Raw genomic sequence first — 14,261 nt, forward strand, 5'->3', positions numbered from 1 at the left:
TAGTTTGCATAGGCCTCATGGGCAGCAGAGAGGTAGACATACCTCTCTGAAAATAATAATAGCTAACATTGTGAATCCGGTGACTGTATTAGTTTGCTACAACTGCTGTCACACAGTACCACAAACTGAGTAGCTGAACAATGGTTTGTCGTCTCAGGGTTCAGAAGGGAAGTCAGAGATCAAGCTGTGGGCAGGGTCACATCCCCTCTGAAGGCACTAGGGAAGAATCTGTTGTAGGGCCTGACTTCTGGTAGTATTTGCCTGGCAGCATCGCTGTGCTCTTTACATGGCATTCTCGGTGTGTGTCTCTGTCTTCGCATGGCCCTCTTCCTATAAGGATGCCACTCAGATTAGAGTAGGGATCCACATTACTCAAATACCATTTCCAAGGACACATCTTAGAAGGGAGAAGGTTAGGATTTCAACATATGAATGGAAGGACATAACAATAGTTAACTGGGTATTTTTATTGTCCTAATTGGGACACTGGTGAAAGTGAAGGGAGTACTGTTAATCATTTTTCTGGGATAACCAGTATAAACTAACTGCCTTAGGCAAACCTGAATATATGGTCACTGTCCCTATGAGATAGATAAAATTTATCCCATTTTTCAGAGGTTCAGTGAGGTTAAATAACTTCCCCAGAGTTATAACTAGAAAGAGGACATGTATTATTCAAATTCAGGACAATCAGATTCTAAAAAAAGGAGAAAATCTATGCTTCTAACAAAAGTTAACGTTTTCATGTCTATAGAGAAAATTTCTATATTATGACACTAGGTAAAGTAGGGAATGAATTTGTTATGCTCCATTCTCTAAAATTCCTTAACTATATCTCTTTCCTTGCTTAATCATTTTGGCTATTATGAAAGAAAATAATAACCTGGTATATATTATATTGGGCTTAATTAACATATAATTCACCTGATGACTATGAGTCTTTAATTTTTGTTTGCTGGCTATTCTATTGGTATTTGGAGAGCAAGAAAACACCTAAAGCTATACAGAGAGAATAGCCGTGAATATTAGATTATATTAGGCTTGCTAGAAAACTTTTGAAATGACTTTTTGTAAGTGTAAACCACTTTACTGTTTTTAGCATGCTTTATTTGTAAACCACTTTACTGTTTTTAGCATGCTTTATTTGTAATCTAGATTTGATTTGTTGATTGACTTATTATTAAACATTTGCTATTCTTCATTATCACTAGAATAAAACAAACTTTGAAAATCTAAAAGACTACTTTGCTCTTCATACTTTATGAAGAAGGAAGTAAAAAAAACTATTTGGAATTCTGTGATTCAGGAATTACCACCATTAGCATTAGCATTTTGCTGTGTTTCAGTTCTTTCTTTGTGAGGGGGGTATGCATGGTAAAGGTTAGATGGTCAAGAATTCAATAAATGATCATTGTTGCTACTACTCCTTCTACTGTCGATGCTGTTGCTACTGCTGTTAATATTATTTTCATTTTTATCACATCCTCAAGGAGAATTTTAGAAATGTCAGAGAAGGGCAGTCAGTCAGTGTGACTTAGAGACTACAATGTAGAGGGCAGTGAGTAAAATAAGTTGGAGGGCTAAGTGTCTTATTTGGTAATTGGGTGAGTGTAGTATAACTAATGCAGGATATCCAGGATGAGAAGTTGAAGACATGAATTCAGAATGCTGTATTTCAGCTGTTTATGGAATATCCAAATGAAGATACCTGGTTGACATATGGCTATCTCAAGACTGGGTCTCAACAGAGAGGTCTGGAACCAAGATAAATATATATTATCAACTCAGTGTTGGAATAAGATTATACTTTCTTTTTTTTTTTTTTTTTTTTTTTTTTTTTCAAATAAATTGGACTCTACACACCTTATTCTTCTGACAGTGAAGAAACACCTTCCTAGGGTGGTGATTATAACCAGGTCAAAATTTCCAGTTCTACTGACCTAGTATAAAGGTTGATTTTTACATCATGAAGAAGTTGGCAAGTCTAGATAGTTCTTTAAAGAGTCTTGTATCTGTACTGCCATTGTAACTTTATTTGTTTGTTTATTTCCATTTTGGATAGTTGTCATCATTTTACAGTGCCCAGTTCAAGGGGAGAGTCCTGGGTGCTCCCTCTCAGGGAGAGGCTGGGAAAATGCCGCTGTGCTGGGGCCTCTGTATAGTTGCTCCCCGTGATGTTACTGCTGAAAACACACGGTTCGTAGAGCAAGACCCCTCAAGAATGGCACTGTCATCTTATGGAGCAGTGTCAAGGACTAGGGAGAGGTCAAGGAAGACCACAATGAAAAGTGACCATTGGAGCAACAAGGAGTTCATTGTTGACCTGATAGGGGAGTTAGCTGGAGTAATGTAAGTGATACCCAGATTGAGCAAGAATAAGGATCAAATGGGACCTGAAGGAATAAAGGACTAACATGTGCTGCTTGTGAAAAGCCCTGTCCCGGAGGGAAAGGAAAGACACACAGGAAGTTTTACGTCTTTGATTGCAGCGTCCAGCATCCTGCAGTGTTAAGTGCATTGCTAAATGAGAGAGTAAAGAATAAGTAGTGATTTGAGTTACTGTTCTTCCTAAATAATTAGGCTTTGACTAGAGGGTAGCTTCATATTCCTCCTGGAGACTAAATTTTGTCACATTTTTGCTATTTCATAATAGAATTTTTTTTAATGTGATGTGTATGTTTACTTGTTTTTAAAAAAATGGCATGGCTCTTTTCTAAATAATGACCTCTAGATGCAAGAGACTCAGTTACATCAGCAGATATGGATCAATTATTAAACTGCCAATAGTTCTGTTTAACCTGTATCAATGTGTGAAATTCTTTTGAAACTCATCACCCCAACTGAGAGAGAATATGAAGTCTTTGTTTTTAAAACAAAGAATCAGTAAACCAATTAAAGACCCCTGAAATGAGTAGTACAGTGACAGAATGAATGGATTAATGTAAAATCCTTTTAAGAGATTCTTAAAATCAAGAGATTTAATTTGGGCTCAAGTATTAAAAGGAATATGCCAGGGCACCTGGGTGGCTCAGTTGGTTAAGCATCTGTCTTCTGCTCAGGTCATGATCTCAGTGTCCTGGAATCAAGCCCCGTGTCAGACTCCCTGATCAGCAGGGGAGTCTGCTTCTCCCTCTTCCTCTCCCTCTGCCCTTGCTTTTGTGCTCTCTCAATCACTCCCTCTCTAAAATAAATAAAGTCTTAAAAAATAAATAAATAAAAGGAATACGAAGGAAGCCTGCTCCTGGCCAATATTGAAACACTCTGGGCTCAGTCCCTCTCTGCGGCTCAGTCTGTCTCCACAGGAGGGGAAGACATGGTCCATTACCCTGAAGCCCACATGGTGTGTCAGCCCAGGTGTGCAGGGAGCCTCTTTTTGGCAGTGCCAAGAGTGTATGTGGTGATGAGGCTACAAGTTGAGGGAGTGATGGCAGTGCTTGCTTTGCTGGTTTACTTTTTTCTGACTTGAAGACTTCCTTTGCAGGCGAGCGTCCCTATCAGTGCCCTTACTGTGAAAAAGGATTCAGTAAAAATGATGGACTGAAGATGCATATTCGGACTCACACCAGGGTAAGATGATTTTCTGTCTCATTAATATTTATTATAAAACTATACTTAGTTTTTTTGAGAAGACATTTAACTTGACATGAGAAAGTAAAAGTGATATATCTAAAATTATATGTTTGTATTTATGATGGACATTTGGGGATCAATTCTAAAAAAAGACAAAATAATGAAAAAAAGCAAAAGTCCAAACTCCAAATGGGTCCCCATTCTTTGGATTAGGAATAAGTGCTTAGGAGTAACAGGAATTACAAACAGCAAACTGCCAAATAAATAGATCACAGAGTTTTAAGACTGAAAAGTATAGAAAACGCTGCCTTGCAGAGCGTTTGCCAGTAATGGGAACATTCTTGAATAGAGGTGTGTCTGTAAGCACGTGACTACTATTTCATACCCATGAGCAAATACATTTGCAAGAAAGATGTTGAAAATAATGTAAGTTATTGGAAGGGGCAGAAAACAGGAAAGGACAACTCACTGCTTCAGAGGGTGCTACCTGGTACTGCCTTCCATTCTTTTCCAAGGGTGCCCTGTGTTCTTTAGCTTGTTAACACCTCTCACTGCACTGTTGTCATTCTGTTACATACGGCTTTCCCAAACTCAAGCATGTGCCTCCCCGGCTACGTAAAAACCCAGGAGCAACTTACCCTCCATCCAGCTACATTTCTTAACTCACTATTCCGTTTAGGGCACAGTGAGATACTTTATATGAACTTTCCACTTGGAAATTTGATGTTTTGAATAGTTCTTGATTTTGCTTTACCTTTCTTTTCACTGCATTATCTTCCACCCCATTCCTTCTCAGTCTGGCCTTTTAAAGGTGCTTATTGTCTATACATAAAAGACATGTTTTCCAGCTTTTTTAAAAAAATATTTTATTTATTTGACAGAGAGAAATCACAACTAGGCAGAGAGGCAGGCAGAGAGAGAGGAGGAAGCAGGCTCCCTGCGGAGCAGAGAGCCTGATGCAGGGCCCGATCCCAGGATCCTGAGATCATGACCTGAGCCGAAGGTGGAGGCTTGAACCCACTGAGCCACCCAGGCTCCTGTTTTCCAGCTTTGAAGAGATCTGCTTTATCCCCTAAGAGCAATTCTAATTTCAGCCTTTCCTGGATTTCACTTTTTACCTTAGCTATAAAATAAAAATGTTAGAGAAAACACATAATAATAATAGCCTTTCCAGTATAATAATATTCTGGCTTTCCACTTCAGTTCTGTAGGCCATAAAAGGTACCCCCAGAGGTCTTGTGAAGAAAATCACTCTTTTTGTCTTTCTGGTGAAGGACAGAGGCAGCTTCTCTACTCATTAAACCAAATCCATAGCAGGTTTCTCCTTCTGGTTTATAGCATCATATTTATATTATATGAATATTAGTAATCGGAGTACTTACTGAATATAAAATTACTTCATAAACAATAAAGGATTAGACAAATATGACTGCTTATAATGATATGACTTAAATATTTATTTCACCTTGAACATTATTAAAGAGATTTAAGTTAGTTTTAGTTCAGCTTGGGAAGTTATCTTATGTGTGCAGTTTTCATAGTGATGTTAATAATGTTTTAAAGATGCCAGCGCACAAACTAAGGGACTCTGGTTCTTCTCAGTCAAACTAGTGATATTAACCAATATCTGGGCTTGATGGGGTGCATAACTATATTATTGCACATGATTACTGATGATAGATATGATTATACGACAGAAGAAAATCACTGCAGGAAAAAACTACCTTTTGGGTCCTCTCAAAAGAGTGTGATATTTCCAATTCAGTTAATTAGTTTCTTACTTCGTTTTAATATAAAGTTTATTAATGAGGCTGATACAAATAGTTATAAATACAAGACCACTAATCCCATGCCAGGTACTTGTCTGGACCCTCATATTCATTTAAGAAGCCTCCCAAAATTTAGATCTCATAACACCTGTTAATAAATTTAAAAATTCTTTGAGGCCTATATAAGGTAGATATTACTATGATCCCTTTTTAAAAAATGAGAAACTGGGGCAAAAGTCAGTAAGGAGCCCAAATGAGATGGGAACCCAAGCAGATCAGCTGGAGAGTCTACCCCCTTACCTAGTACATATGTTTGCCTTTCATTTACTTAAATATTTTGACTCTACTGACTGGTGTACTTTCTTGTGTATTTTTAAACTAAACAAACTGCAGTAACGACCCCAAATTTAAAAGCCTCATGTTCATTTGAATATTTGAGCCTTGACTCAAGGATCCTGAAACTGCCTGGAGGTGTCCAGGTGCAGGTGGTACCTCTTAACAGCTCTCGAGCACTAAAGAAAACAAATCCCAGCCTTTGATTAAGGGAACACCTGACAGGGCCTCAACTAGAAGCACCCAGATTTTAGACAGAATCCCATACAACTAGTGGAGCACTTCAGAGGAACAGAGTAAGTAGATCTGAGCCTCTCAGGTTTTGCCTCAAACTCTTCCTTAATTCTTTTTCATGCATTATTTGTATTTAATCACAGACAGCTTTAGTTTTGAAATTACACTTCCTAAACATCGAATGGATACAGATATTCTTCACATATTAGTGCAGCTTTCCAAAAACTGATTATCAACTGATACAATCTAATTAATATGAAGATCCAAGAGACTTTTTTAAAAAGTTCTAGAGAAACAATCTCTGCAAATTCATATTTTTCCCAATAGTACTTGGGTTTTATAGGACCAAATACAAAAACAATATCATGACATTTGGACCATAACACATTTCATTTTCAGTTTTGTATTCACATTACATTTAGTATTTAGATAGTTCTAATTCTGGGAGTTTTTGTCCTATTTCAAAAGATCATTTTAATTCCGTTACAGGAGGGGCGCCTGGGTGGCTCAGTGGGTTAAGCCTCTGCCTTCAGCTCAGGTCATGATCTCAGGGTCCTGGGATCGAGCCCCGTATCGGGCTCTCTGCTTGGCAGGGAGCCTGCTTCCTCCCCTCTCTGGCTGCTGCTCTGCCTACTTGTGATCTCTCTCTCTCTCTCTCTGTCTCTCAATCTGTAAAAAAAAAAAGAAAAAAAAATTAATTCCGTTACAGGAACAACAACCAAAACTATACTATTCAGCAAGTTACATCTTTGAGAAGTTTTGGTTAGTCTGCACAAAATGCCATGCCATGCCTGCACCCTCAGATTCTCATTCTGTGGTTACTGCATGGATGCCTTAGCGAGGGAACACAAAATGCTTTCACTCCACTTACCGTTTATGTGGTCCAATAAGGGCCGCAAATGTGGAAGACGATTTTGCTAGAATCCACATTTTACTAAAAGGCTAAATAGTCGTTGGTCTTTTATGGAGAGGCCACAGCGTAAGTCCTTTTATCCATTTCCTTCAATGTAGTATACATTCTCCTTATTTTTGGTTTTTAACACTATGTTGGGCTAGATGTGTTTTTCTTTGTATCCATCCTGCTTGTATCTGCAGTTTGTTATTAATAGCTATATTTTGGAAAACTCTCAGCTATGTTTTAAATATTACTTCTTTGGTTCCTTTCTTTCCTTCTTCTTCTTAGAAGATTTTGAGTACATGTGTTAGATCGTTCGATGTTGTTCCATAGCTCTTGATACTTCTCTTCTGGTTTCATTTTGCTTTGGTTGCTTTTTGATTTTTTTTTTAATATTTTATTTATTTATTTGACAGAAAGAGAGGTCACAAGTAGGCAGAGAGGCAGGCAGAGAGAGAGGGAGAAACAGGCTCTCCACTGAGCAGAGAGCCCGATGCGGGGCTCGATCCTAGGACCCTGAGATCATGACCCGAGCCGAAGGCAGAGGCTTAAACCACTGAGCCACCCAGGCGCCCCTGCTTTTTGATTTTTAATCACCATGTTTTTCTTCTTGTTGTTTTTGTTTCATATAATTTCAGTTTCACTGAATCTTTCCTCTGTTGTTACCAGTCTGCCTGGTGAGGGAGTTCATCTTCAATACCATGTTTTTCACTTCTAATATTTCCATTTGGCTATTAAAAAATTACTTCCACATTGCTATTAAAATTACCCATTTGTTCATGCGTATTGTCCACCTTTTCGCTGGATTCTTTAACACATTAATTATAGTTATTTTAAATTGAGTTAAATTAAATCTGGGCCATTCTTTGATCTTGTTGTGTTGTCTGTTCTGCCTGTTGATAATGGGTTTGGGTGAGTTGCTTTTTGTATGTCACACAAAATTTTTATTCAGTGCCTAATTACTGTGTGTAAAAGAATAGTAGATACCAAGCTAAATATTAATTATGCCTAAAAATAGGTACACCTCTCTTTTCTTCCAGGCCATTAATGTAAGGGGTTGAGCCAATCAGTCAATAGTTGAATGAGCTTTGGGTTTTATTGTTGCTATAGGTACTGTGGGCTTTAAGCTTCTCCCGTAGTGGGCTGCAATTTTGACATTCTTACTGGGAAGTCTGGATGTTCAAGGGTTTTCTACAGTAATTCTCCTCTACCAAACAGACGCTGTATGCCTTTGCCACAGTAGAGGTTTCCCTATCTGTCATTGTCCGTTTACTGGTTGCAATCTGCTAGTACATGTTACGCAGCATGAGTGGGACAGAAGACTCTCTTGGTTCTCCTGCTCAAGCAATAGAGTGAGGCAGGTGCTATGTACCTGAGCCTCTGAAATGGAACTTTCTCAGCATTCCTGCCCTTGGCCAGTGGTGGGCAAATTCTGCCTCTGCCTTTGTTCAGGTATTGAGCTGCAGTGTCCTAGGCACAAGCTACATATGGCTATTGGAAATGTAATTGTAATTAATTGTAAATACATGGAATTGGAATTTAATCAAAATTAAGGCTGATTCATAGAACGCATAGCTTGTGGCTCCTGCATTAGACAGCACAGTGATAAAACATTTCTGTCATCACAGAAGAGTCCATAGCACAGGTCTGAAAGGGCAGGTGGCTGAACTTGACCTTGTGTCAGTGGAGAGTTTTAGGCATAAGTGAGGTTGCTGCTCCTCTTCTGGCAGTGGTAGACCTCTTCTCCACATCAATGTGTATCTCTGACAAAAGCAGGTCCAAGAGTGCCTCCCCTTTGAGTTCTTGCAGGGTGCAGGGTGTGGGCAAGCTTCTGTTCTTCCCCAGAGGCAAAGCCCTTCACCTGGGACCAGCGTGTGCAAGGGGCTCCTGCCTCACCCCCAGTCGCTGATGGCTTTTGCCTCCTGATGGAGATAAGTCATGGCAGAGACTGAAGTCGCTCATTTCCTGAGTGAGAAGGGTCTGTGGCCTTGTGCTAATACCCTGGCAGTGGCCAGTCACCACCTCATGGCCACACAGTGACCAGAACACAGATGAGTGCCTTTTGGTGGGCCTGTTCCACCGTGAAACCATGTCAGGCCCTGCATCCTGCATCATGATGGGTCTCCAGTCCTCCCGGCCTGCCCCTCATCTTTCCCACCAGCACCTGGTGGAGCCAAGGGAAAAGAAGCTATGGATGGTGTGGACTTCCAGTGTCCTTGGGTCCTCCCATTCTGATCTGAACCATCCCGATAGCCCACCATGGACCTTTAAGAATACTTTAAAGTTTTACTTGTTTTCTTCCTACCCACTGACTGAGCTGACAGCTGCCTCATCCTTGGTGCTGTGACCAAGGGGAAAGAGTTCCCGCGTTCTTTCTCTGTGGCCTTCAGTTCACCTTCTTGTCTGGGGACTCACAAAACATCCCATGACCTTAGGTTCAAAACGATGTAGATTATCCAGTAGGGTTTTTTTGTTTATTTGTTTTGTGTTTTGAGGGTTTTTTTTTCTTTTTAGGTTGAAAGTGATGTTCTTTGTTTTTTTTTTTTCACATTTTCAAAGCAGTAATTTATCTTAGCTGTCTAGGTTTGTTGGGATAACTTCTTGTACTTAAAGCCTCTAGATTAATTTCCTGCTTGGAAAGCAGATGGAAGCAGAAAGTCTTATACTCCATGACCAGTCAACACCTCCATTTAGTAAGGGAAGCATCCCCGTTTATAGGCCCATGTGGTTTAGGCCATTGTGTTAGGTTTGGACAAAGGGATTCTGTTTCCCAGGATGTGGCGAGAGGTCAATCTGCCTCAGGGCAGGGCTTGGCAGGCCTCCCACGGGGCAATGCATTATGAGCCATTTCTCATCTCTGTCTAGGTTCTCTCCTGTCTAACTTTGCTCCTTCCCACTCATGGGCTGGTTTCTTTGTTTGGGTGTTGAAGGAGACAGCTTTTTGTGGGGAGGAAGACTTCTTTTGCATGTGGATGGGAAGGATTCTTTAGTTTGGACACTGTGGCTTCAAACCAAGCCTTTTCAATGAAACAACCTCAGAAGGCAATGTTAATTTCCCCAGGGATTTTAAGCCTGGAGGTGCTCTAGGCACTCTGGCCAACCCTCCCCTCCTTATCTCTGTAGTCCTTTTATCTAAAAGGTCGTCTTGAGCACCCTAAATTATATCTGAGGTAGATATCTTTATGCGTAATGTCTCAAGTCCCAAGTTAGTATATTACACTTAGGAACAAAAATCATCCAGAAATTATAGACTTTAGGTTTTTATTGCCTTAGACACATTGAGCCAAAACACTCTCACTGAAGTGTGGCACATTGCTCATAAATATCCATTTGTAAACATTAGGTTCAAAAGGAATTTTTTTTGTAATTATTTACTACAGAAGGCTTCACATTTTACTTAATCACTTTTGAATTTCAACATGGAAAGCACCTGGACCAATTAGAAAGTTATTTCAGAGAGTCTGCCTTTTGAACACCACATAGAAACCTAATTAACTTACATAAGTTTCAAGATCACAGCTGTCTGTCCAGCCTTGTTTGTGGGAATAGCCAGATTAGTTCTTACAAATAGGAAAACGCAAGTAATTGCCACTGGTTAACAGTAACAGCAAGTCTCTTACGTCGTTTTATATTTTGTTAATTTTCCTTCATGAAACGTCCTGTCCCTGATCCTCAGGTAGTTCAGGTTTTTGGTGGGTTAAACAAACACGTGCACTTGGCACTTTTTTCCAACACCATGCAGTGAGACCCTGGGCCCTGAGGCCAGACCGAAGTGGGACATCTCAGAGTTCCTGGGCATCAGGCACTGCTGAATTTCTGGAGGCTCTGGGGGTGATGTACCAATGAGGCAATTTGGAAATTCTACAAAAATTTGTAGCGCCCATCAGGCACACCATGTGGATGTAATGTGAGCATGATGTTGACGGAAAGAGAAGCGTTCATTCATTGTGGGTCCCAATGCTAGAGGAGGAGTGAAAAGTGGACACTGAGAGGAAGAAGAGGCAAGAAGAATTTTCCCAGCTACAGGAACATTATATAGGATTTTTGTAGCCTTGGTGGAGAACAAAAAGGGGTCTTTTAAGGGTAAGAATCAGCTTACAATCTTCATGAACACATTATGAGGCATTCCTTAAAATCCTAGAGACAAATGCCAAAGCAAGCCTGTTGAATCAGGGAGGGGTGGGTGAATTCATTCCAGGAAACGCTAGAGAGGGTGGTATGTGAGTTGAGCTTTGAGGAATAGGGAGGAGAGCATGCTAGGCAGATGTAACCATGGGGAGAAAGAGAGGTAGTAGCTCCAGATCCAGGAGGGTGGCCTCCCCACCGTGACTGAGTGTGAGGATACATGTCGAAGTCCGGCTGCACTTGAGACAGGCTGGGACTGAGGAGCTGAGATGGATCCTGGAAGCAAGTTTTTTGTGTGATGTGTTTTATTTTGAGTAGAGGGATGACATGATTAGCTCTCTTTTAGAAAGACTGCTCAGAGGGTGTCTTCAAGTGTGAATGAAAGGAGGCCAACCTAGAGGCAGGGAGACCCAGTGAGGAGGCAGGAGGGAGCCAACTGTGCTAGACAGGAAGTCCACACCAGATGGCCATTGGATCTGAAAGTAGGAGCATATATGAGAGACACCTTTGAAATGGTATCGAAAAATATTTGAAAAAATATTGAAAAAGTATTAAAATAGTATTGAAAAGTACATATAGACATGTACGGCGTATAGGAGGTGAAGACTAGGGAGGAGTCCCAGATGAACCTGAAATGCTTGGAAGGGGCACTTCAGGGTATGGTGATGTTCCATGTAGAGAAGGAAGAGTGCTAGTAGATTTAGAAATTTAGATTTGGAGTGTTTTTATATCTAGAAAAGAGGAAGATGTTAAAAACGAATTTAATAACCTTTTAAAAGTATATTATGACTTGAGAAAAAACATTGAAATGTGTTTCTATTTTGGATTTTTCTAAATTTCACCAGCTTTTGTGCTTCTGGGAACAAAAGGGTATGGCTCATTGCCACTCTTCTTGAAAACATCTTTAATGCGGTTTTGGAATTAATAAATCTTTGGTTGCTTCTGCACATATTTCTTGGGGAATTTTAGAGGCCTTACAAATGAATCATTTAAGATAAATGGCTTTGAGATACTGTTGTATTTTATTTGGCTCAGAAAATCCACCTGCATGAAATTGAACATTCTTATTCTATTGCAGTAAGATGCCTTTCCCTTTGTAAAAGGGAAATCAGACCATGTGAAAAATAACTCCCCTTTCAGGGACTGACAGCATCATTTTCTCTTTCTTTTTCCCTTTTTCTTTTCTGTGAAAATTCTTTTTGATGGTCATCGACCCACTTGGCAGAGTGCCTCCTTTTTTAATTCTCTGGGCAACTATGCTCATGAGCTAGTCAGCTCTCTTAAAATCCCCAGCAAAGAAACATTTTGGTTCTCTGGTTAGGGATACTTTTCTGGCACATCAAATGATGTTCCCAATTTTAAATAGGACTTCTGGTGCAGGCATTCTAGAATGTGATGATTGGTTCCCTGAATTTCTGTAGGCTTTGATAGTAAGAGATGAAAACTTAAATTGCATTTCATACTTTTGACAAATTTATTCGGTAAGTAAATTATCCTATAGGAAAACAGACAAAATTCTTTTTTTTTTTTAAGATTTTATTTATTTATTTGACAGACAGAGATCACAAGTAGGCAGAGAGGCAGGCAGAGAGAGAGAGAGAGAGAGAGGAGGAAGCAGGCTCCCTGCCGAGCAGAGAGCCCAATGCGGGGCTTGATCCCAGGACCCTGGGATCATGACCTGAGCTGAAGGCAGAGGCTTAACCTACTGAGCTACCCAGGTGCCCCGGACAAAAGTCTTTTGTGAGTTAAATTCTTTTTATTGTATTTAGGGTTACAAGGGTAGAGTTATATTGATGTGAGGGACTAAACCGGTTACAGGCATCAAATGTGATTTTTATGTAGAGGTTTTTTTGTTTTGTTTTGTTTTGTTAATGGTACTTACATTATCATTCAGTATTTCTCTACTTAACTTGATAATGTGGAAACAAATGAACAAGCCTAGAACCATTTGCCTGAAACATTATGTTAGTGTGGTAATGGTGTCTTCAAGATGGTTGCCATCACTCTTCCCTTCTTGCATGCACATGCTACTCTTTATGTCCACAGGTAGAGTCTAACTTCCCTCCCTTTGAATGTGGGCTGGCCGCAGTGACTTGCTTGACCAATACTAGAATGCAGCAGAGTTAATATTCTAGGAGTTCAGAGCCTCCATCCTGAGAAAGCCTGTAACTTTTGCCTGTGTCTCTTGGAACCATGCTATGAAGACCACAAGTCCTGTGGTGACGTCACAAATAGGCTCTCCACACAGCAGCCAACATGAACTGCCAGGCATGTGAGGAAGCCATTTTGGACACCTTGTCTAATTGAAACTTCAGATGACTTTAGCTGCAGCCAACTGACTGCAATTATAAGAGAGACTGAGAACTGATGTCTCTGTAACAGTCAGCTCTCAAAACCATGTCAGCCCACATTCAGTCCACAAACCCAGTCCACAAAACCATGAGAAATAACTACTTACTTTATGTCACTAGGTTTGGGGATGGCTTGTTATGCATCAGTAGGTAACTGGAACAAGTGCTAAATGTTGCACAATGCTGAGTAAGTACAATCTTAATTGTATAATATGCTTCTACATTTTAAAGTGGTTGACATTTCTGGACAAAGTGCTAAAGTAAGCACATACAAGCATGTTCCTAAGCATAAGTTAGCTGTTGGATTGTGATAGCATCATTTAGCAACGTTTAGCAATGTTTTGTAATTGGGGAAATATAGTTTTTAAAATATAGCTTAAAAAATAGTACTGACAGTTGTCTAAAAGGTATATGGTGCTCTGAAAAGGAGTCTAGAGATCAAGAAATGTGTGACCTCTAAGGCTCTTATGATAACTTACCTACTACTTCAGTACGTTGAATTCAAAGTCTGATGGCAAATCTGCTTATGCAATATATAAATTTATATAAATGAGCTAAATTAAGACCTTTCCTTTAAATAGTTGGCCCTATTATATGTGTGATATTGGGATGGATAAAGTGAATAGGCTCATCAGCATCATAAATTTTCTTTGCAATGCTTTTGAGAAAGTGAAATGATGGCCATAGAGTGTGAAACTGGGTTACCTGGCAGTGTTATGATTGGGAATGCTATCTGTTCGGGCATCTCAGATGTAATTCAGAATATGTGATTCTTGCCTTTGGGGCTGGTGGTCTAGCAAACACAATTATGGGTAGTCTCTGCTCCCATGTAGTGTCATGAATAAATAATTGGGACATCTCCTGTTTGGGACTTTTTTCCTGATGAGGACACTTTCTGACTGAAGCTGTTTAAAGTACACAAACCTCAGTTTTTGAATTTAACAAACTTACTGATATAATTTGTTTATATATTTCTCTTGTTTA

At 39.8% G+C, this 14,261-nt stretch overlaps 1 protein-coding gene across 2 annotated transcripts in view; it reads left to right on the forward strand.

The window, feature by feature from the left end:
• The window catches only part of PRDM5 (PR/SET domain 5), a 223,695-nt gene that overhangs the window by 171,626 nt on the left and 37,808 nt on the right, over window positions 1–14,261 (forward strand). For both annotated transcript variants that reach the window (XM_045998068.1, XM_045998069.1), the window contains one exon: window positions 3,482–3,567. In XM_045998068.1, the coding sequence (XP_045854024.1) occupies window positions 3,482–3,567 (86 nt within the window). The remainder of the gene's footprint in view (window positions 1–3,481; window positions 3,568–14,261) is intronic.

This window comes from Meles meles, chromosome 2 (genome assembly GCF_922984935.1).
Source record: "Meles meles chromosome 2, mMelMel3.1 paternal haplotype, whole genome shotgun sequence".
NCBI lineage: Eukaryota > Metazoa > Chordata > Mammalia > Carnivora > Mustelidae > Meles > Meles meles.